The following is a 23508-nucleotide window of genomic DNA, read 5'->3' as shown; positions in this document are numbered from 1 at the left end:
TGCTTATATTAAATCTAGCCTTTTAGTGATGGGAGATTACTGATTTTTAACAAAAAAAAAAAGGTCAATAAAGTATTAAAGCTACATATAATTAAAGCAAAAATGAAAAGCATAAATTCTTGGCCTTTTTCCTTATAATACCAAATTGTGGTTGTTGTACACAAAAGGGTTAATCTTCCTTGTAAATTTGGCCTTCTTGCACCTGAACTGTATTCAGGTGTGGCCCAAAGGAGGGTGGTCTCCCCCTTTTGAGCCTAATTTATGAAACACTACGCACAATTTGATCTCAGAAAAACTGTATGCAAAAATCCACATTTAGGCAGTGATTCATGAAAAAGTGAATTTCATGTGAAAACATGTATAGGTGAACACAAGCGTCAAATCTCACATGCAAATGGCAGTTCAGGTATTCTACAGGCATTAGGCCATTATAAGGGGACTGGACCTACATTTCTGATGAAGCAAAGATGCTTTGGGACAATATTGTGTTTTTTTTAAATAAATAAATAAATAAAAATAATAATAATTAAAAAAAAAAAAAAAAAACACACACACAACCACACACCACCATATACATGAACTGAATCCCAAACACTGCCTATACTCATAATGATGTCCACTGGGGGAAAACACTGAAACAAGCAAATGGCAAAGAATTTTTTTTATTCAACTGTAAACATTAGAAAAGCCTATCTAGTCCCAATGGTAACTTGCCACACTCTGATCAGGTTGTCAGTGTAGCCAGCAAAGAGAGTCTGTAAAAAGAAGAAAAACAAAGTGAGTCACAGGATAAAAGTAAAAGATTTTAAAGAAAACACTGATTTTCCTGAAACCCCTCATAATTGCAGGACTGTCATCACAGTTTCAGAGTTCATGTGATTTAATAATCATAGGGGTTTGTAAGACAATTTCATAATTTTAGAAATAGCCAAATACGCATTTCCATTTCTTAATTAAAAAAAAAAGCCTACCTGTCCATCAGCAGACCAGGCCAGAGCTGTGCACTGAGGAGGCTCGGCCTTGCTGTTGGTGCTGATGACCTCCTGTCTCAGCTCATCAACAATAATTTTACCCTCAAGGTCCTGAGGACACGGTAGAAACAGAGCAGTTAGTATTCCCTCCGCAGATTTAAAACCAATAAATCCCATTGGATCAGACTGAGCTCTCAGAAACAGCCTCTTTTATCATCACATGACTGCAGAAGGCATTTAGGTTTCATCACTGAATCTCATTCTGACAAGTAGTTGTTTCGCTAGCCTATGAAATTTTCATTACTTGGTTACATCATTAAAAACACCCACCGCCATTTCAGTAGGCAAGCTGTCAATGTGACTGTGCTTCAATTCTATATAATAATGGCAGGTACCTGACTGAAAATGGGTTGTTTGCATATTGATACGCAAAAGATATTTACTATAAATCAAATATACTCCCGGTAGCAGCCTGGCACACTTATTCGACTCTTTTGCAATGAATAAAAAATGTACAGCAACAGTTTCCTCATTAAGCTAGAACTGAATACTAACACATTTTTGATATGAAAATGACCTAAAATTAATGTAAAAATGTTTCTGAAATCAGAAAAGCAGTTAAGCACCTGTTAACTTCAGTAACCAAGAAAAATTCTGAAAAATCATTTACAACAATGATTCGATTTCACGTAATCTCAGACAAATTAAGATGTTTGAGGAGAAAGTATAGTCAGGAGAAGGGGGTGCTCACCCAGATTTTGATGCTGGGGCCGGTAGCAGCACACAACCAATAGCGATTAGGGCTAAAGCAGAGGGCATTAATTGCGGCTCCACTGTCGAGGGTGTACAGGTGCTTTCCCTCGTTCAGATCCCACAGCATGGCCTGTCCGTCCTAAAACATGACAATGAACATGTACAGCAGGACAGCATACTTCAAATAGTCTCTCAAAAGACATTTAAGTGTTCAGAAACAGCCTCTTTATCATCACAGTGACACAGATGGCATTGATGTTTCATCACCACACCTTGCAACTGTGAGAGAATCCCTTAAGTGGAGATGCGTAAACAGATTTGCTCTGATGGTAACTAAAAAAAAGCTCACTTAAGTCACAAGCGAGCAAAATCATGTAATATATATGCAAATCACTCACACTTTTACAGAAATGAAAAGACAATCATAAATTCACATGCAATAATACACTTAATCACATCATAAAAGACTTAAAAAGATTTTTTCTAATGTAAGGAAACTCACATGAATAAACTCAGGCACGTCATGAAGGTGGCTTTTCACATTATAAAAGTCAGATTATGGATTCGACTTCAATACCGCCCTTGTAACAGAGGTGTTCGGTCTAGGTTTTTTTGACTAAGATCTTAGTCGGTCCATTGTGTGCAGGTAAACATGCTTAATGACAAACTGAGAACAGAGCCCAAGTCATACCTTTCCTCCAGAGGCACAGAGGGAACCATCAGGAGACACAGTAACCGTGTTCAGGTACCCAGTGTGACCGATATGGTTTGTCTTCAGCTTGCAGTTAGCAAGATTCCACACCTGTCAAAGAGTTTAACAGATCAGATATTTGGTTCACGATGACAGACTAATCTAAGGCATATACGCATGACAATGTTACATTATTCCCCATCATGCACAGCACAGAGACAATAACATCTTCACTGATATCTTATTTTGAATCTTTCGTCTGAAATCTTTACCCATCATAATTGCAGGACTTGTCACCAGAGCGCAAGAGCTCAGAGAAAGCATGTCAAGTTTTTAATCACTGGGTAAAGCACTGTGAAATAGCTCTAGCAGAGCAACTTGAAACTACCTTCGAATTTAGTTTGAGAGAATGAATCCTACCTTGACCATCTTGTCCCAGCCGCAGGACACAATGATGGGGTTACTGCTATTTGGGGAGAAACGTACACAAGATACCCATTCCGAGTGGCTCTCGTCCTACAGGAGTGAAGGCACAAGTCTCAAAACCAGAAATTCCCACATTTATGGATGGAACTTAAAACAGTCCATTCATAGAGCCTGACCTGGATGGTGTATTTACATATTCCAAGGGTGTTCCACAGCTTTATGGTCTTATCCCTAGATCCAGAAACAATCTGTCGGTTGTCAGCGGAGAAAGCTACGCTCAAAACATCTTTGGTGTGTCCAACAAAGCGGCGAGTTGTGGTGCCACTAGAAAAACAAAGGGCAGAGAGACCAAAATTTACTCAGACATTGCAACAATGGGAAACTATGCCAATGGGAACAACATTTGACATTTTCACCAACACTTAGATGTTTTTTTGACTAGCAGCAAACACAATAATGCATCCTGTAGCATCTCGTACATCTCTCTTGAGTGAGTATAGAGTAAGCTTCCAAAGTACTGCTGTGTCTACCCAGATGCAGTTAGCCTTTATAAAAACAATGTCAAAGTTGTTAAAGAGAAACTGCACCAAACAAAAAAACCAGTTGCAACTCAATGTAAAAGCTGCACAAACAACCTTAAGATTTCTCTTTGGAGACAGTTACACTACATGTCCAAAAATATCCAGACATCCCTTTGTCCACTAGAAGGTTATAAAGCTCTCCCAGCACTGGGCTGTGGAGCAGTGCATTTGCATTCTTTGGAGTGAAGCTCCATCCGAATACCTCTGGAATGAGCTGGAGTGACCCAGAACTAATCATCCAACATCAGTGCCTGACCTCACTAAGGCTTAATTGCTGAATGCAATCAAATCCATGCAGCAATTTTCCAACATCTAGTGTAAAGCCCTTGCAGAACAGTATAACTGCACTTAATACGTTCAAATTCAGAAGTGACTTTGGATGACCGGGTGTCTACAAACTTTTGGACACAGTGTCTGTCAGTTCTTTGGACATTAACAACACTGGGGCACAAACATCTCCCCACCTTATTCGACCACACTCACGTTGTCAGGTCCCACAGACGCAGGGTGCCGTCCCAGGACCCAGACAGCGCGAACTGACCATCGGAGGAGACAACAACGTCACTCACGAAGTGAGAGTGACCTCTGAGGGCACGCTGAGGGACACCATAGTTGGTCTCATCACGGGTCAGCTTCCACATGATGACGGTCTTGTCTGTAAATGCAAGACAACAAAGAGTAAAAGACTTAGACTTCAGTAGTTCAGTTAAGGAAAAGAAAAAAAATGAACAATGACACATCACTGCTGTTGGAACAAAACCTTGTATATCCATTTTTGTCATTTTTCAGTTTTTGAAAATGATGGAAAAAAAACTGGTTCCATTGACTTAGAAAAAAATAGTTTATTTTTATTCTCCTGTAAAGATACTATTTTGGAGATACAAGGTTTTGGACAGCAACAATATACAGATGATGCCAATTTTTAAAAGACAAGAGCTAAAGAAAATGAACTGATCTGAGCCTTAACCACACAAAAACTAGACAATATTCTATTTCAGTACACCATGATATTAACATACTGTGCTTTTCAGTTTTGGTGATATTTAATATTATAACCATGTTAATGCTCATAAAGTAGCAGTGTTCCTGGGGCAATCAGCTCTTTTCTTTAGCTTTTTAACACTATTTTGCTATTACAGTTAAAAGACTCTCCAGTCAAAAAGAGAAACATAACCATTGCTACAGTGGTTGCAAATACACCTATTTGCCTTTTACTGCAGCGTCGAAGCCTCCAGAATTAGATTTCTTGGTTTAAAGACTAAAAAGATGCCTTTTTCCTGATGCATCCTGAAGAGAATTGCAAGAGACTACAGTCTTTGGCACAGACACTCAGGAACAGGCTGTTTGTATTTATTTTTTCTCCAATTTTTTTTTTTTTAAACAATGAAAAAAGTTTGACATCCAAGTGACATTAGTGCCATCACTCATGTTAGCTAGAACTGCAGATGCATTTATTGGCCTATAGAAGAGCAGCACATGATCTCATGAGCACCACAATATTAAAATCATGAATTCTATCAATCCAATAAGGCAAAGGGGTGCAATGCTACACTATTAATGCAAAACACTACATAATTAACACTAAATGCTAGTTTTAGGCCAGAACACCCGTTTAACTCCAGTGTATGTAATCTGAAGTAAGACTTTCAAAAGTCTTACTTAAGATTCATGATGAAAAACACGTTTCCTCAGTGAAGTGCGGGTTACCAGATCAACACACAGAAGGGAACTTTACACAGTGGTGTGTTATATTATGAGAAGTGGAACAAAGTCGAATAAAGCAGGTTGCATAGATCACCAACATGCAGGAAGCAATGGTTCTTTAATTTTACTTAAGCCTGTGCAAACTGGAATACCACACGATACCGAGACATGTTTGGAAAATATGAAGAAATGCATCAATACACTTCTCTACCCAAGCACACAGGGCAGGGGTCCTGATAAGTTACTGGTTCTGGGTAGTTATCTAACTACCACCCAGAGATCAGATCCAACATCTGGCTCTAACATTCAGAGGCCCCTGAAGGCCTTCATTACTCGGACTACGTGATCAGATCAGGTGTTGGCTTAAGACTAAAGCTACAGCGAGTAGAGGAGCAGGACCCCCCCCTAACAGAGAATGTATGTCCTAGAACTTTTGGTCAGTGGAACTGATTGGCCACCAGACTTTATGACTGCATTAATGCAAGTTCGGGTAAAGTCACATGGACACACTACACAACAACACGCACCAAGAAAAATAGACTGATCTAAACCTGGGCCAAACATTTCACACACGCATCTGGCCTAAAAACAGCGACCTGGGCTTTCGGCTCTAAAAGCTGAGGGCAGTTAGGTGTGGCGTGGAGCTTTAGGGCTCATCTTAGCTCAGCTCCTCACCTCTGGAGGCAGACAGGATCATGTCTGGAAACTGCGGCGTGGTGGCGATCTGAGTGACCCATCCGCTGTGGCCCTTCAAGGTGCCTCTCACCGTCATCTGCTCAGTCATTCTGGCGATGTTAATGTCACCTATCCAGGTGGATGGAGACGGATTGTGTCGGAGGCTTCGATCCTCCCTGAAGCTCTCACAGCACGGCCAGAGGAAAAGGACATAGCGCAGCGGAAGCGCAGGCTTTCACTGAGCGGCGCTTCTCCTGTGAGTCTGAGCGCGCCCCCTGCTGGACACTACTGTTACTGCGGACAGAACTAAAGTGCTGCATGGTTGTAATGCACAATTACCCTGGATTCACGTCTCATAAACACACAACATGTCCAAACGTATCCAGAGGTTTCTCTGCTTGCATGATCTTCAAAGAAAAGCATTGCCAATAGGCAGGCGTGGTCTTTGCACTAGGCAAAGGCAGGCAGCCTCCTAGGGCCCCCATGAGCCAAGGACCCCATGGAAATACAAATGACATATACTGTATATGTTGATGTTAAATAACCTTCTCTGAAATATATATCTGATTAAAAATATATCTTGCTAGTTATTTGCAAAAGTAGTGATTATTATCAGTCATTTCAATGCCTGTATTATATTTGTTTTTGAATGTTTGAATATTATATCTATACTTGAATGGTGCAACACTGGTGTATATTAATGTGTATATTGTGTATATGTATATAGTTAGAGTCTAATGTGTATACATATATAACTTCTTTTCTTATATATTTTTTGTGTATTTAAGTATTACAAGCAGGCTACGCACCTAAGATTTGTACTCACTTTCGCACCTGTGTAAATGTGATGTGACAATAAATGTGATTTGATTTGATTTAATGCCTCGGTTATGGTTACATTGGACTATCCTATGTTGTTAAGTGATGGCACATCTGTGTAAAGACAGACTGGTATGAAAATTATCTTACATTTTGAGTAATCCAAAGTAATCTCAGAATGTAATGACATTACGTTGCTTATCAAAGGAATCCCTGTGGGGGTCCTGACTGTTTAAGAGCAATATGAAAGGGGGCTAACAAAGCACGCAGAGAAACAGATGGACTACTTTCTGTAATCGTAGAGCTACAAAGTGCACCTATATGGTAAGTGGAGCTGATATAATGGAGTGTAGATACAAGGAGATGTTCCTAATAAAGTGCTTGGTGAGGGTATTTCAGCCCTATATCAACAAACATATGTATGTGAGAAGAACATGATGTAAAATATCTTATATATAGACGGCACATATTACTCATATATGCTAGCTTCATGTTACATAAGTTTTTTTAATTGAATAAATTTTGAATGGATTTTTTGCATTAAAAAATTCAATGTTTGTGTCAGACATACACTACATGGACAAAAGTGTTGGGACACACCTACTAATTCAGGTGCTTCATTTAGTCCCATTGCCACTGGTGTATAAAAGCATAGTTTGGTAGAGGAGAGATAATGCTATGGGGTTGTTTTTCAGGGGTTGGTCTAGGCCCCTTAGTTCCAGTGAAAGGAAATCTTAATGCTTTAGCAGACCAACACATTTTGGACAATTATGTGCTTCCAACTTTGTGGGAACAGTTTGGGGAAGACCTGCAGTCATGCTCTGTTACAGCATGACTGCAACACAGTGCGCAAAGCCCTTAAAGGCATGGCTGGGTGAGTTTGGTGTGGAAGAACTTGACTGGCCAACACAGAGCCCTGACCTTAACCCCATCAAACACCTTTGGGATGAACTCCATATTAATGCCTATGGATTTAGAATGGGATGTCATAAAAGCTCCTGTAGGTGTAATGTGCAGGTTTTGCCGAAGTAGTGTATATATGGTCCACATATTGGACATATGACATATGCTTGCTGAAAAAACAACACAGACCAGAAACTATTTCATGCTGGTCTATGCCGGGTAGGTTCTGGTTTAGCTGGTCACCCCAGCATGGCAAAAAGTCTGTGGTTTGTTATGGTTGCAGAAAACAAATTTAGTAAAAAAGAGTCAAACCCTACTCACTTTCCCTTAAAATTTCTACAGTCTATATGCAACATTTATAAATATTTGGAAGATGAATTGTGCTGCAACTCTTTTTAAGAGTTATTTCCTTGGATATGACTGAATTTTGTAGGCAATGAAACATTCATAACAGACGTGGCTATGAGGTTTTAGGCATTTTTGTTTTCCACCTATATACCGACACGTTGCACTAGACGGACGGTAAGTCAGTGCATTTGCAGCCAATCACAGAACAGAGTTTACGACGATTAGCCAATCATAGCGCAGGAGAGGCGGGCTGTTGCCAGAATACGGATGGGAAACACACGAAGACCTTGGTCGTAGTACGGAGCTTCGAGAATGTTCCCCACTGACGGCCATTTTAGGCTTTTGGAACAAAGAGAGAGAAGCAGCGCTCGAAGTGCTTTATTTTTCCTTCTGTAAAGCTACATCTGGTCTATTTGTGTCGTGTTGTGGTTTCACACGAAGATAGCAAAACCAAGGTGAGGAATATTCATTGGTTTATACTGTTTTGCTGGTGAAATATGGTGTGAAAATAGTTAAGTTCTCTGAAGTTCGATTGGCGTTATAGCTGACGCAGTTAGCGTTAGCCATTCGCTAACGTTACGAGACCGGTTGTGTAATAAGCAGCGTTCATTTTCTGAATAATTGTCTACAGTGTCGACTCATTTGTTGTAGCTGATAAGGAATAACAAGTGTCACGATGATGTAGAAGAAATGCTTTTGGCTTTAGCTCTGTTCCTTTAGTTAGACTGCCGAGCTAACGTTAAACAGGCCAGTGTACGGTTAGCTCGGTGTTTGTGCAGACGTGTAGTTTTTAGGCCTTTCAAGAAAAAGGGACTTCACCGACTAGCTACAGAGATTTGTGTAACGGTTAGCGATTTGCGTAACGGACGGGTAACGCAGCTGTCTTTGTGTTGGTTGAAGGGCAATTCCACTGATTTTTCAAAATTTTTGAATAGTTCAGTGGTTGCATTATAAACATTCAGAGTGGTTTGATGTGAAATTTTTAATTTGCAGAGAAACTTAGTTAATGACTCCCATTTCTTTACAGTGGTGGTGATGGGAACCAGGCGTCATTATATCTGCAACGCAAATATATACTACGTTTTATTTACTCTTCAGAACCACCGGTGAACCTAGTTATTCGTGTCCTTCGAGGTTTTAACGTTAGGTTAACGTTGGTGATGGTAAACCAGTGGAAAGTCTGAAAAAATAAGTTTTCTTTTGGAATTGTTTTGTCATAAAACATCCTTCATAGATCCTTCCACCGTGAATGGACTAGTAAATAAAATGCTTAACATATGTTTTAGTCAAAACCTTTTATCAAGAACCTACCGTAGAACAGTGTTTCAGGCATCAGGCGGTGTATTCATAACCATTTCATGTAGTTAGTAACTGTGAGGGAGCTTGGAAGAGGCATTAAACACAAGGCGGCTTGTTCTTATCACCACCACTGTGAACAGTCCTGACTCTGTGAGTTTCTATAGGATGAAGCATTTCACATCTAATAACTCTTTAACGATTTTGTTGAGATGTTGTCCCTTTAATTGTGCAGAAATAAAAGAAGTAGGTTAAATAAATCAATCAGTAAAGTTCCCTTTCAGCGTTCTCCAAATCCCTGACAGCTATCCTTACCAAGGTAGCTAGTAAGTTAGTATTTAATTGATTGATTAGATTTCACAAAGAGACAAAAACAGAGCTTTGTTTTAATTTTAGCTGAGGTTAGTCACGTATTTGTTCAGGCATTTCTTCTTACGAGTCTTGATTTTTGTATTGGGCAGATGAAGCAGCGAAAAAGCGAGACTTGCTGCTCGGCTGTTAGAGAGCTTGGCTGGGAGGAGGGGGCTGAGAGCCGAAAGCGCCGCAGGCGAGACTCGCACAGCAGCGAGCGGGAGAACAAATATCGGAAATGTCACCATCACCGCAAAAGCACCGAAGGGTAAAGCAGACCCTCATGTTTTTCACTGAACTCACCCATCACATGCATCAGACTCGGGGTTATCTTGTTCATGAAATTAGGGGTGGGTGATAAAACAAACAAACAAAAAAAAAAAATCAATGGTCATTAGACATTTTCACGAAGCGTATCACTATTTTGACACACATTTACAATGCACTAGTAGTGCCACAGTTAGAAACGGTCATCCAAAACATTAGGCACAATGTTTTAACATTTGATATACTGCCCTAAATCCAGTTAAACAATAATGCTCTCTTTTTCTAATGAAACATGCAGTTGTTAAAATTTCATCACAACTATGACTGAGAAACACTATCAAATGTGCAGCACTAATGCTCATATTCAAATGCTATTGGTTTTTGATTCTTTAACATTACTGTGTTGAAACTGGGCGATGAGGTGGTGGGACAAATTAAGTGTATACTTTGAAATGTTACTATGCTAATAACAGACCTGCTATGAATAGCTGTCATAGCTTGTGTTGGACATAACCAGACAGTGGCTGATCTGGTCTTGGCAATTCAAGATTGCTGCTCTTTGCAGATAAAAAGGCAACAACTGAAATTGCTCATTTGTCATCCTCAGCTGTGTTGGTTATACCCGTGGCCGTCCTACCCAGATTAATCTGTCGTTGCCTTCTAAATTTTCCAGCTTTATCAGATCTATATAGAATTCAAGTGTTGAAGTACAGTGATCATAGTTACATGGTACAGTATGTGCTACTGTAGTTGCTGTTTACCATGGAACAGTCTTTGTAGGGTCTAACACTCGGCTTAAAATGTTTTTGATTTTCTGGTTTATGTTTGGGCTTAAATCTGAATGTCAGAAAGACTGTTTGTTAGCAAACATACCACACTGGTTTCACAGGCTATTTTTATTTTCCAAGTTTCCAAGTGCTTACTAGCTTTGGTGCCGGGCTTTTAAACGACTTCATCATGTTAATGATGTAGGTAATAAATAAGACATAAACGGGTGATATAAATTTGGTAAAGTAATTTAGTTTATTTAACTTTATTGTAATGTGCTTACGGTACATGGGTGTCATTGTTTTTAGTAACAAACTCTGATGTGTTTTTCAGGCATTACTTGGAGACCCGGAGTCAGAACGAAAGACTGGAGACGAAGATCAGAGCTGTGGACATGGGACACGACAAGGCGAGCCATGTGAGCATCTGTAAAGAGCGGGAGAAGAAGCGTGTGCGCCACAGGGACCATGACAGGGACTGGCATCACTACAGCAAATCGTCCGGATACAGTGGGCGCAGTGGACGCAGTGGACGCAGCCGGCGGAGCAGCCGCCGTGGACGGAAACGCAGCCGTAGCCGAGAGAGAAGCCGCAGCCGCTCTCGAAACCACTCGGTATGAGCACTGTCCGTCTCTCTTCGTAATGGCGTCTTTCTCCTCTTTCTCTCTATGTGGACAACTGCACTCTCCTACTTGTATTAGTCTAAATAAATGTTTGGAAGAAATGAGGTATAATGACTTATTTTCTAAGGCAGTGGTTTTCAGACTGGTCCTCATGGACCCCTAGATGGTCCACATTTTTGTTTTATCTTTGTGCAGTGAGCTGGGATGAAGCAAAAATCTGGACCATCTGTGTGTCCATGAGGACCGGTTTAAGGAACCTTTAGTCTAAGGTGTCTTTAAGTACATTTTTAAAAGGGAAGTTGTAGGAACTACTCTCAAAGGAAGGGAAAAGGATTATTAAAAAAAAATAAAGAACTAAAACAGCTTATATGTCCGTTCATTGTCAACTGTTAATGATGTCTACTTAAATTTTTTGAGAAAGTATCTTGTCTGAAAATGTGTTGCCATTGTTTTTCTTCTGTAACACACACTATGTGGTGGGCCCCCTGTGCGTATCTCTGTCGCGGGCTGAATTTGCGTTGGCTGCTCCCTGTGGCCGGGCCTGGCTGCTGCACTATCTGAATGGGCCGAATCGCTTCCCCCCCGTTCTTCCCTCGCTGAATGAATGAATGGCGCGTTCTGGTCCCCCTGATTCACATGGGTTATTGATGATGATGATGGTGGTGGTGGTGGTCCGAAACCTCCAGAGGAGCCATCGCAGGAAAAGATCCAGGAGTGTTGAGGATGATGAGGAGGGCCACCTGATCTATCACAGTGGAGACATACTGAGGGCGAGATGTATAGAATATATACTTTTTTGTATACCTTCTGTATCTCTTGATTTTTCTTTTATTTTGACTCATGTGAAATGTCAAGTGTAGTGTTTTAGGTTAATGTTTTGGGGCCATGGTTATTTCAGCACTGCAAAAAAGAAGAACAGTCATAGACTTATGTTTCCGTATTTTCAGCAGTTTAAACTAGCATTGCCATGCTTTGTATTCATGTATGTCATGTTTCTCTTTGAGTGTTCCATTATATGCACAGCTAAATCTTAGATGGTTCAGCTATGTTTCTCTTACTAGATATTGCGTTGATGTTTTGTGCCTCTAACTGCCTCTCTTTACATCCTAGATGAGATTGTGTGCACGCTAGGAGAAGGCGCCTTTGGGAAAGTGGTTGAATGCATTGATCACTCAAAGTAAGTTCTTATTTTAGCCTGCACCTCCAGTCTATGCCTGAAAATTGCTGAAACAAAGAAAGGTCAAGCAGACTTGTGTATTCTTTCATAGCTTTATCAGTTATGATGAATTTACCCATTTGCCTTTTGTTTGGTCTGTGTTGCTGTTGCAGTCGGAGCACCCGTGTTGCACTGAAGATCATTAAAAACATTGAGCGCTATCGAGAGGCAGCCATGTCTGAGGTTGAGGTGCTGGAACAGATTAACTCTGTTGACTGTGACAGAAGATAGTGAGTATGTGCTAATGTCTCTCACTGTTGGAACGAGGCCCTGTCAAACAAGAAAATGTGTCTGGTTTTAATTCTACTTAAGTTTACTTGGATGCAAATATCCATACAGGGTTAATAGACACTGTTATCATAGACATAAATGTGGTTGGGTAGGGATACAGCATTTGGATATGTACTGATTTGTTTCTTTCTACTCTTTTTTCAGTTCTTGTGTCCGAATGCTGGACTGGTTTGATCACCATGGCCATGTGTGTATTGCATTTGAGCTGCTTGGCTTGAGTACGTTTGACTTCCTCAAAGAGAACAACTTTCAGCCCTTTCCTGTAGACCAAATCAGGCACATGGCCTACCAGATCATCAGAGCAGTCAAATGTAAGTTCTGCTGCCTAATATTTCGTAGAAATGGGTTTGTAAAACATTTTGATGCTGATGTTTTCATTCTTCATTCACAAAAAATGAAACATCAACTAAATGGGGGCATTGATAAAATGTTGGTGAAAAAACGGTGAATGGTTGCTAATTGTCCTTTTTTTTTCTCCTCAAGTCTTGCACAAAAACAAGCTGACTCACACGGATCTGAAGCCAGAGAACATACTTTTCATTGATTCAGAGTATGAACTTGAATACAATGCAAAAATGGTAAGTGCAAAAGCATAAAGGGTGAACAACTGTGAGCTCAGTCTGGGATGTGTAGCTGTCAGTGTTTGGTACGTCTTAGAACACGTATAACTGAAATTTCTAAAATGTTTTTTCAGAAGCGGGATGAGAGAACTGTGAAGAAACCTGATGTGAAGGTGGTTGATTTTGGGAATGCGACGTATGAGCATGAACACCACACCACTGTGGTTTCCACACGACATTATCGTGCCCCTGAAGTCATTCTGGGTGAGCAGTTATACACTTTATGCTCCGTTGTCTACTATATTTATTCTTTTATTTGATTGTGTGATTGTGAGTGTTCGAGTCATCATATCAAGATTTTTGTCTGTTTGTAAACAGAACTTGGCTGGAGTCATTCCTGTGATGTGTGGAGTATAGGTTGCATTCTTATTGAATATTACCTTGGAACAACACTTTTCCAGGTGAGGGGTCAACCAATTAATAATGAGATCCACATGTAACCTGCAAGTTGATTGCTTTTAACTGACCTGTATTTTTAAAAATTGGGCACTTCTGTCATAACGTCAGCACTTGAAGTGAACTGATAAATTTGTGTTTTTTAGACACATGACAGTAAGGAACATCTGGCCATGATGGAGAGAGTTCTAGGCCCGATACCAACACCAATGCTGCAGAAAACAAGGCAAGTACAATCAGCCAGTGGTGGTCATACGGCAGCCTGTGTCATATTCCATGAACTCAGTTACAATGGTGCCTTTTGTACTGTCTTGCAGGAAGCGGAGATACGTCCATCATGACAAACTGGATTGGGACATTCACTCCTCGTCAGGAAGATACGTTAGAAAACATTGCAAACCTCTCAGAGTGAGTGTCTCCTTTGAAAACACTAAAGAGCAGGCAGTATTCTGTTGCTTTCCTTTCTCTGTTTATTCTTATCCACCCTTAGGGTGTACATAGTCATGTGTAAAAGTTTGGGCACCCTTGGCACAATTACAGTTGATTTGCTGAATTTAACATAGAGAGGGGACATTGGCTTAGGCAAAAGTTATGGCAAATTTAATATTTTGTCTTGTTAAGATCAGCAAACAAATAGAAATTGTGCTCTAACATTGCGGAAAAATGCCATGCTTAAATATGTTTCTTGTAGAGGATGTTAACTTATTTTCACTTAACACATTTTGTTGATTGTCAGTCTGACCACGAGTGTTCAAACTTCTGCATACAGCTGTATTTCTTGTATCTTTTAGCTTGTTTACAGCAGTTGTGATAATGCCAGGCTTTAGGAAGCACTCAAGATTTTCCTAGTACAAGATTACGTTTTGCAGCTGAAATAACTTGGTACATTTTACAAGCATATACAAGTGTATTTTAAGTTGAAAGAATCGTGATCGTTGCTGTCAATAGCCTTAAGATTCTGGTATATCTGGGTTACTGTCGTTGTCTTACAAGCCACTTGGTACCAGCATATTTCACTGAACCACTTACCACTGAGTAAAGGCATTAATGGTCTTTCTTTGTGGATTCTTCCAAATAGCAATACATGATCTCCAAAAGCCTGGAACATGAGGAGCTGTTTGACCTCATTGAGAAGATGTTGGAATATGATGTGACTAAGCGGATCACTCTGGATGAAGCCATCAGACATCCTTTCTTCGACCTCCTCAGGAAGGGCCAGAAGTAGCATGAACCGTAGATTCTGAGTTTCTGCTCTCCGGGAGAGTTGTGTTCAAGTGACTGCATCAGTCCCACATAGGCACAGTACTGTTTTCATTGAATGATTTGTAATTTATTTGTGGCTTGTAATTAGTGTTGTATTTTACATTCTGATCAGTTTCAGATTTGTAAGTCTTAAAGGGGAGGGGGCTGTAGGGTTTGTGGTTTTGTTTCCTCATTTGATAAATATTTGTTTGGGAGAATCGTCCAGCTTATGCATTAATTGTGTGTATTGGTGTTTGAACATGACTGTAGGGATGAATCAGTTTTACGAATCTGTGACTTTTTGTTTCATCTTCAATAAATCATGCTATAGCTGCTATATTGTCTTTCCCTGTCTCATTAATGGTGCAATGAGAAGAGCTGAATTTATGGTACTGCCTGGTGTAGTTGCCACGTTTAAACACTTGATGGCAGCAGAGTTTGTGGAACTTTTAGTATTTCACTTTAGACTGAACACAGTTTTCCTGTTCTCTGCCTGTCTGGACGAAGGTATTATTGTTATCCCAAGTTTAGTTCATTCGCTGTCGTTTGTTTTTGAGTTAACATTTTAAAAATGTTACATGAAACTTGGAAAGGAAACGCCTTCATTCAAGTTCATTTTCTTGCAATAGGTAATGTGGATTTAATGCTTGCAAATTTCCATTAACAGGTTTCAGCCCATTTTCCTCTATATGCACCACATGTGAAACAGAACCTTAGAAATGATGTATTGTGTTGGTGAGCTAGAGCTTAAGTTAGTTGAAATGCCAATAGTGACACCAATACAAACCAAGTTTATTATTTTTTTCGCATTGTTCTTAAAGATATGTTCATGTAGAGCTACATATACATGTATAACCCATTAATGTCAATATTTGAAATTTTAAAATGAATTTGCTTGCAAACAAATCAATCCATTTTTCAAATTTATCAAACCATGTGGCTAAAAACTATTTTCATTGCATAATGGGGCTACTCATTGTTAAAAAAAATAAACAGGCAATCCAAATTTAATTATAAATAATTGATGAAAATGGCCAAATGGGCACTATTGGATGTTTTTTAAATGGTTGTATTAAATTTAATTTGAAATTCTGTGACATTTTTCTTCATCATGAGTTTAGTTGTTGGCTTGTGTTTAATTGGCTGAACATTGATGGTCAGATGTGCATATACATGCACCAACTCACAAACTTCCATGCTTTAAAATGATCTTGTTACTTGTTTTGTTGGCTACTAATTAGCCTTAGCTACACTGTTAGCACAATGGTTCTGTATAGTACCAAAAAAAAGGAACCATATTTGGTGCTGTACCAGCAGAAGGTCAATCAGCTGAGCTGGTTTTATCAGCAGGCTATGGATAAATGATAAAGGGGTACATGGCAGCGTGCTGTAAGGCAAAAAAGTACCCAAAGGAAATGTATTTACCATGATTTTACATCAACATTACATATAAAACTCGACTGGAGGCTTTAGACGGTAAATAAAATGTCTATATTTGTGTTGTGGACACTGTGACTCCTGGTTCCTCTCACCACCACATCAGAGTCTCTAAGTTTCTCTGCAAATGAACCACTTCACCTGAAACTACTCTGAATGACTGTTTTCTTTTCAACGACTGAATTAAGCAGGGATTTTGTAAAATCTGTGATTCTCCTTTAATTTAGCGAGGCATTGGTCAGCCAAACCAGGTGTAGGATGAGAGGATGAGAACTACAATAACACTGGCCTGCCCCGAGGAGAGGTCTGGAAGTATATAAAGCATGTAATTGCTCAGAAAACAACAATAATAGTGGGCTCATTATTTTATACAGAAATCTGATGGCTATATATGCACATATATCAAAAAACGTCAGGTATATTTTTCAAAATATATGTGCATATATGTTGGACACATGCAACTATCAAATACTGGACATATATGAATAATATAGGGAAAATACATCTACTGAATGTCTGATATATGTCTAACACATATGTCAAGAACATGGATCATATATACATATATGTCAGCAGCATACATTCAATAATAATAATAATAATAATAATAATAATAATGTCGAAGTTTGTATATATGAGTAATAAATGCCATCTTCATAGGAAATGGCCAAATTCAAATAAACAGGGCGTATACGTCACATAAATATCCATATGTGACAAATTTAGATTGGATATGAGGGAAATTCCATATATGCTACTATATGTCCTATATTTGAAATCCTTATATTACCATATATCAGATTTATGGATTATTTATTTATATTTTCTTCTTGTAGTTGTCTGTAGTTTTAGTTGGGAACCAATGGGACAGGCGCGTGCTGGGCTAATAAAGCAAACCAGGCGCGCGCTCTCTCACACAGCGATCTCGAGAGAGAGAGAGAGAGCGAGAGAGAGAGAGAGAGAGAGAAAGAGAGACTGACTGACTGGTTGGTGAGCGGTGCGGAGGCTCTCGGCATTTCATGATGGATCCTGTCTCGTGCAAGGCTGCGGGCAGCGAGGGCTCCGGGAAGCAGCGCGCACTGAAGGCTCCGCGCCTCGCGCTGCTCATCCCCACCGCCTGCCTCGCGCTGGCTGTGGGCGCCGTGGCGCTCAGCCTCCTGGTGACCTTCAGGAGCCAGGACATGGAGAGCCGGCTGCTCGCGCTGGAGAAGGACAGGGCAGCGTGCGCCCCAGTGGACACACGGACTCAGGACCGGACAGTACCGGAGCAGTCTGGACCGCCTGTAATGACGGAGGAGCTGCGCGAGCTGGTGGAAATAATCGTGCAAGAAGTGAGTGCGTTTCACTTAATTCAGAGAAGCTTCATAGGTCAGTTACAGCGTCTCCAAAGCACTGAGATCTGTTCATTATGCGCTATAATACACTGCACACACGCTGGTGGACACCTGCTCGGCCAGGTTTCCTCTGAAATGAAGGAAACTAATAGGGAGTTTGTCCCCCTTTGCCGCTGTAACAGCCGCTACTCTTCTGGGAAGGCTTTACTCAGATGTTGGAACATTGCTGTGAGGATTTGATTGAGCATTAGTGAGGTCAGGTACTGATGTTGGATGATCAGTTCTGGATCACTCAGCTCATCCCAAAGGTATTGGATGGAGCTCCATCACTCCAGAGAACACAGTTCCACTGCTCCACAGCCCAGTGCTGCTGGGGCTTTATACCCCTCTAGCCCATGCTTGGCATTGGGCATAGTGACCTTAGGCTCTTGTGTGGCTGCTTCAGAGCATCCTGTTCTATTGGTCAGTGCTCTTCTATGCAGTTGAACGACTGTGTCAGAAATAAGTGCTCCAAAGTTTTACCAGGTATAAAGAATGCATAGTTCTAGGAAAAACCTTTAAATGCTATATAACCTTATTGTTTACCTTATGTAGAGGTTCTTCACGTTTTAAAAAGCAGGTTCTTTAAAGAATCCTCAATTGAAAGCTTCATTGGAGACCCAAAAGTTGTTCTTCGAGCAAAGACCCATTTTCTGTTTCAGTTCACGGAACGTGAATGTTTTATTACTTGAATTTCTCAAAGTGGTTGTCTCATATGTTTGTCTCTTGGACCTCTGATGCAGGAGTTGGTGAAATTGCATGGACACTCATTCCAGTGGTCACCAACTCTACTTTTGACTCACTGTAGGTTTTACCTCCAAACCAAGTCTTAGGCACCTGATACATGTTTTCGAGGGCTTCTGATGTTGGGCAATACATGCATCATGTATGATGGAAGAGGTTTAGAGCCAGTGTGTGAAACACTCGTCTGTATTTAGGGGGTCCTATGTTGGCTGGCTACTCCAGTGTTGGCTAACTGCCAGCTCTCTCACCTTAGCGGCGCTGGTGCTGGCTTCACTGACACCAAAATGTTTGGTTCAACAATTCTTCTGTTGGAAAGTTCTTTTCTGGTGTGGTAATGTGCTCCTCCACACATTAGTTGAGATCTCATACATCTCCTCTAGTGTCTTCGGTTTGAGAAATGATTAACAATTCACACTTTCCACCAATCTCTTTCAAATTTGGGCAAGTGTTCAGACTTATAAATGTGCTTTGGGACATTGTAAAGTTTTTCAGAGGTATTCCAAGCATAATTACAGTTGCAGACCAGCTCTGATTTATATTTGAGCGTATTTCTCCCTAATGAACAGTATAACTTTATAATAAGTTGATTTGCAGAGACCGCTGAGAATTTTGATTTGAGACAGTCAGATTACATTTACTGGGTCCTGGACCTCCTAGGACCCCCTGTATTTCGCACCTTGTTTAGAGCTAGAAGAACTACAATAATTCTATAGGAATTTCTGTACGACTACAATAAGGACCGTCTTGTACACTGAGAAAATTAACATTGTACACTTCAGGATATTACACAAGTAGAACAGCACTAAAGGGCTGTTATGGCAAAAAGTAAAACATAAAATATAAAATGTGCCATGACTTTTTCACAGACCACATTTGAAGTTTTATTTTCCCCAATATGTTAAACTCAGCAAATAAACAGTAATTGTGCATTAAAATGTGGAGACGTGTGCCCAAATTTTTGCATGCAACTGTAGATAGCATCATCTAAGTACAGGTATACAATAGTATTATATTACTACAGTCATATATAAAGGGTGAACATCTGCATGGTGCTAAATCTCCAAGATATTGACCATTAAGTTAGTGACCACTGAGTTCCACACTGCTTACCAACCAAGGAGTCCAGCTGCAGTGCTAGAAGTCCAGCACAGTTCAGTTATTTTCCAGCTCAAATATACCTAATTCAGCACAGCAGTTAATGACCAGGACCACCAGCAAGACTGTGAGGACATCAGCATATAAGTGATCAGTTTAATCAGTTTTTTGTTACACTATAAGTCACTATAGGTTTAGACCATAGGTCTGATATTAAGGGTATTCTTAGTGAGTTTGTCCCCCTTTTCTGCTGTAACAGCCTCTGCTTTTCTGGGAAGTCTTTACAGTAGATGTTGGAACATTGCTGTAAGGTTTTGATTGCATTCAGCCACAACAGCATTAGTGAGGTCAGGTATTGATGTTGGATGATCAGTTCTGGATCACTGCAACTTATCCCAAAGGTATTGGATGGAGCTCCATCACTCCAGAGAACGCACTTCTACTGCTCCACAACCCAGTGCTGGGGGCTTTATACCCCCCCCTAGCTGAGACTTAGCATGAGCATGGTGATCTTAGGCTCATGTGTGGCTGATCCAGAGTGTCCCATTGTATTGGTTAATGCTTTTTAATGGAGAATATGCAAACTGTATGTGTAAGCAATGAACATTAAAGTAGCTGAATTCACTGAAGTGCCTGGATACTTCTAGGCATATAGTGAATTTTAGTAGCATGTTTTTCTTGAGAGAAACTTTTTGGAGAAATGTGACAATAAATGTTATAAGCAAAGCCAAACCTTTATGATTTATATCTGTGTTTTGGATTTAACTCTTGTGTGGTGTTACTCAGTGGTCTGGTGGTCCTACTGTATTATTGTTTTTTTTAAATCAATACAGTCATAACAATTTATGTAAAAATACCAGATGTGTCCAGCATAGGGTTCTCCTTTAGCAGCTGTAGCCAGTCAGCAGCCTGTCCATGTTGTCCACCCTCATACACACACACACACACATACAAACACATACACACACAGAGACACACACACAGATATATATATAATAGATACACACAGAGACATAACAGCAGGCCATGTAGGAGGAGAACAGAGTGAAGGACACAGCACCTCCACACTTTTATTCCCCACAGGTTCACCCCAACACCACATGTGTAATATAAATGTGTAGGCGGTGTTCAGTCTGAAATCACTGAAAATGTGTTATTTTATATGTTCTTCACAGAAAAGGCCAAGGAAACTGAGGATGAAATAATAATAAACCATATCATCTTTTCTTTTGGTAAACATTGAAAATGGGTCCCACAGACCTGAACACCACACAAGGGTTAATATCGTAATAGTTTCAGTTTAACATATCTGAAAAAAATAAGACATAAAATGTTTCATAACTTATGCACAGGCCAGTTTTTTGTTTTATTAAATTCAGCAAATAAACAGTAATTGTGCATTAAAATGTGCAGAAGTGTGTTCTCTGTGGAGGATGTGTTAATTATTTACAACAAAATGTCATTTAACCTTTTAAAAACTTTTTCACACAACTATATTTCATGTTTTATCTTGTACACAATCTATGAATGACAGAACAATTGGACAGCTGTTAATAGCCACCCAGTGGATGTGAACTCTGAATATTTTGCCTCTTGCTGTGTGATATTCCCCACAGTGTGCAGTTCTAGATTAGGGATCATTACTGTGTCTGTGGATTCTCAGTCTGACGGTGTTATTTCGTGTCTCCCGTATCAGAGGCTGAGCGAAGTGCTGCCGAGAATCCGCCTGGCGAGAGACCTGACCCAGGAGTGCAACTGTCCCCCAGGTATGTGTCCTTTGTCTTATTGGCCTTTTGGTATTTAGAGCAGAGATGTTTATGAGTCACTTTACGCAAGTCCCAGTCAAGTCTCGAGTTTCTGAGGGGCGAGACTGAGTCTTTAGTCGTGTACTGAAGTCTTTAGTTGTAAAGTCTTAAACTGTTATTAATAGTTAAGCTGGACCTGTTAGCATTTATACAGAATGCTCTGCAATGCATGCAGTATTGGGTACAGCCTTGTATTCTGGAGTTAGTTATAGTCTTGTTTGGGACGGCCCTGTCTGTATTCTTGCACACAAAAGAGTCAGTTTTGCTCTGTTCCTTTTACTTTCACGGTTAATATATTCAGGAAACTTCAGCATGAAAAATAAAGTTACAGTCATATGAAAAAGGTAGAATGATGTGGTGTTGATTTTCTACATGAAAATAAGTTGACACACCTAAAGGGAACAAAATAAGGCATTTTTCTGCAAGTTTTACAATTACAATTTCAATTTCTATTAAAACATAACATTAAATGCAAAACATAACTTTTGCACAAGCCATAATTTATGCTTCTTTTTCACTCTATATATTAAATTTAGCAAATAAACAGTGATTGTGTATTAAAATGTTCAGGAGTGTGTTCTCTGTGGTGGATGTGTTCACTTATTTTCATATCAACAAAACATGTCATTTGAATAGAGTGCCTAAACCTTTGCACATGACTGCATTTCGATTCACTACTGTTTTGAAACAGATTTTTAAATGGCTAAAAAACATATCTTTAGGGATCTCATAGAATTAACAGTTTGCATGTTTCAACATATTGAATTTTTTTTTGCCAAAGGTTTTAATAAAATGCTCATTTTTTAAAAGACACATTTCCTTTTCTGATATTGACAGCAAGACCGAAACCTTGAGTCTGATTCTGATGTGGATTGAATATGTTTTTCTTTCAAAACAGCTAAGATTTCAAATAAACTAATTACAATTTAAGCGCAGAAGCAACTGTTAAATTCTTTTTAAAAAATTATATTCTGCAAATGTGTGGAAAATTACACCAACTCCTTTTCACAGTAGCTATTAACTATAATTTTCATTTTGGGAGCTCTTATTATTTTTTTTCTTCAGTAATGCGGATCAAATATATCTCAGTGGTGTTGTGCTTATTGTGCTTAAATGTCATTTTTATTATGGAATTTTGACATGAAGAAAGCTGTAATTGTCTGTTTTATCTCAGAACGGCTATCTTTATGGAGAGGTATGAATTGTTTTCTCACCTCACTCCTTTCACTCTTCATTGCTCACTAACAGCTCAACACAACATTTCACACTCAGAAGGACAACAGTGTCCTAGTTAATATGATAACAATATGAGTTACAGGAAAAATATTTCATTTGATTATATTAGTTGAAAGTATCAGAGCCAATTTCAACTCCGTTTCTACTCACTATAGGGCAGCGGTGTCAAACTCAACCGCTAAAAGGGTCATATTTAAAAATCTCAGCAAAAGCATGTATTTTTACCTAACATTTTGCCATGATCGAACGGCCACTGTTTATTCAAAATATGCCCAAACTGCAGCAGCAGAATAGACATTGCATATTTATTAAAAATAATTCTAAATAAAAATAAATTGTTTTAGGAATTTTTTAAACTGCCTATTTGCTTGAACTAAACACCAGGCATCTTTTCTTTTTGTGTACCCACTGGCCTATAGACTGTTGTTGGGGGAAGGGGGGTCAGAACACACACTATGCTGCAGTGTATGCTGGGGACTGTAGTGCATCTCAGAGTGAAACAGGCTAAAGATTAGAAAATTAAAATCATTCTGCAATTCCGAATGGGATTGTGCCACGGGTCTGACTTGGCCGGCGGGTCTTGTGTTTGACACGTGACTATAGGGCCTTACTTTGCTTAATGTTGTACTATGCTACAAGTTATGCTATATTTCAGGCTAGCTATGTTACAGAATCTGAGCTGATTTGTTCTTTTTTTTCTTCCAATATCCTGATGACATCTCTAATATGGACAGCTAATGCTCTTTAATGCTCTGTAATTATGAATCTGTATTATTTCTTGTAAATGATGTGCAGATGTTGATGTGATGTAGGTGGTGAGCTGTGAACTAGCCTGAAGGCTAACACTTAGGCTAACTTCAAAGTGTTGAGTATTATCC

At 39.6% G+C, this 23508-nt stretch overlaps 3 protein-coding genes across 10 annotated transcripts in view; 2 read left to right on the top strand and 1 right to left on the bottom strand.

Annotated features, from left to right (window-relative positions):
* Positions 1–646: 646 nt before the first annotated feature.
* LOC118806980 (guanine nucleotide-binding protein subunit beta-2-like 1) lies at positions 647–6054 on the bottom strand. Its single transcript, XM_036568723.1, has 8 exons — positions 5802–6054; positions 3906–4077; positions 3018–3165; positions 2836–2931; positions 2416–2526; positions 1723–1863; positions 972–1082; positions 647–755 (listed from the first exon to the last, which is right to left on the bottom strand). Exons 1-8 carry the CDS (start codon positions 5908–5910, stop codon positions 690–692), a joined length of 954 nt encoding a protein of 317 aa, XP_036424616.1. The 5' UTR covers positions 5911–6054; the 3' UTR covers positions 647–689.
* A 2129-nt stretch (positions 6055–8183) lies between these two features.
* On the top strand, positions 8184–15277 carry clk4a (CDC-like kinase 4a). Of its 2 annotated transcripts, XM_036568721.1 has the most exons (13): positions 8184–8326; positions 9629–9786; positions 10887–11166; positions 11862–11952; positions 12286–12352; positions 12505–12621; positions 12827–12993; positions 13166–13260; positions 13377–13506; positions 13621–13703; positions 13845–13924; positions 14016–14106; positions 14777–15277. In XM_036568721.1, the coding sequence occupies exons 2-13, from the start codon at positions 9629–9631 to the stop codon at positions 14921–14923; spliced, it is 1506 nt and encodes a 501-aa protein (XP_036424614.1). In that variant the 5' UTR covers positions 8184–8326; the 3' UTR covers positions 14924–15277. The 2 variants fall into 2 exon arrangements, with proteins under 2 accessions (XP_036424614.1, XP_036424615.1); XM_036568722.1 differs by lacking the exon at positions 9629–9786 and having other exon boundaries at positions 8185–8326; positions 14777–15276.
* Positions 15278–17289: 2012 nt separating this feature from the next.
* si:dkeyp-44a8.4 (collagen alpha-1(XXIII) chain) overlaps positions 17290–23508 on the top strand; it is a 202357-nt gene continuing 196138 nt past the window's right edge. For 4 of the 7 annotated variants that reach the window (XM_036568717.1, XM_036568716.1, XM_036568714.1 and 1 more), the window contains exons 1-2: positions 17292–17708; positions 21286–21355. In XM_036568717.1, the coding sequence (XP_036424610.1) occupies positions 17397–17708; positions 21286–21355 (382 nt within the window). In that variant the 5' untranslated portion in view covers positions 17292–17396. Of the gene's footprint in view, positions 17709–21285; positions 21356–23508 lie in introns of all 7 variants that reach the window. The other 3 variants (XM_036568719.1, XM_036568720.1, XM_036568718.1) reach the window with 2 other exon arrangements.

The sequence above is a fragment of the Colossoma macropomum genome, unplaced genomic scaffold (genome assembly GCF_904425465.1).
Source record: "Colossoma macropomum unplaced genomic scaffold, Colossoma_macropomum, whole genome shotgun sequence".
In the NCBI taxonomy this organism is placed as follows: Eukaryota; Metazoa; Chordata; class Actinopteri; order Characiformes; family Serrasalmidae; genus Colossoma; species Colossoma macropomum.
Note: the sequence above shows the minus strand (reverse complement) of the source record. Positions and strands in the feature narration are given on the sequence as shown.

Bases quoted from the DNA above. Each gene is read 5' to 3' on its own strand.
- LOC118806980 (XM_036568723.1), bottom strand. From the start codon at position 5,910: ATGACTGAGCAGATGACGGTGAGAGGCACCTTGAAGGGCCACAGCGGA. The intron at 1,083-1,722 runs GTGAGCACCCCC...CCGTGTCCTCAG, and splicing joins GCCCCAGCATCAAAATCTGG to GACCTTGAGGGTAAAATTAT. The intron at 756-971 runs GTAGGCTTTTTT...TTCTTTTTACAG, and splicing joins CCTGGTCTGCTGATGGACAG to ACTCTCTTTGCTGGCTACAC.
- clk4a (XM_036568721.1), top strand. From the start codon at position 9,629: ATGAAGCAGCGAAAAAGCGAGACTTGCTGCTCGGCTGTTAGAGAGCTT. The intron at 11,167-11,861 runs GTATGAGCACTG...CGAAACCTCCAG, and splicing joins GCCGCTCTCGAAACCACTCG to AGGAGCCATCGCAGGAAAAG. The intron at 12,353-12,504 runs GTAAGTTCTTAT...TTGCTGTTGCAG, and splicing joins GAATGCATTGATCACTCAAA to TCGGAGCACCCGTGTTGCAC.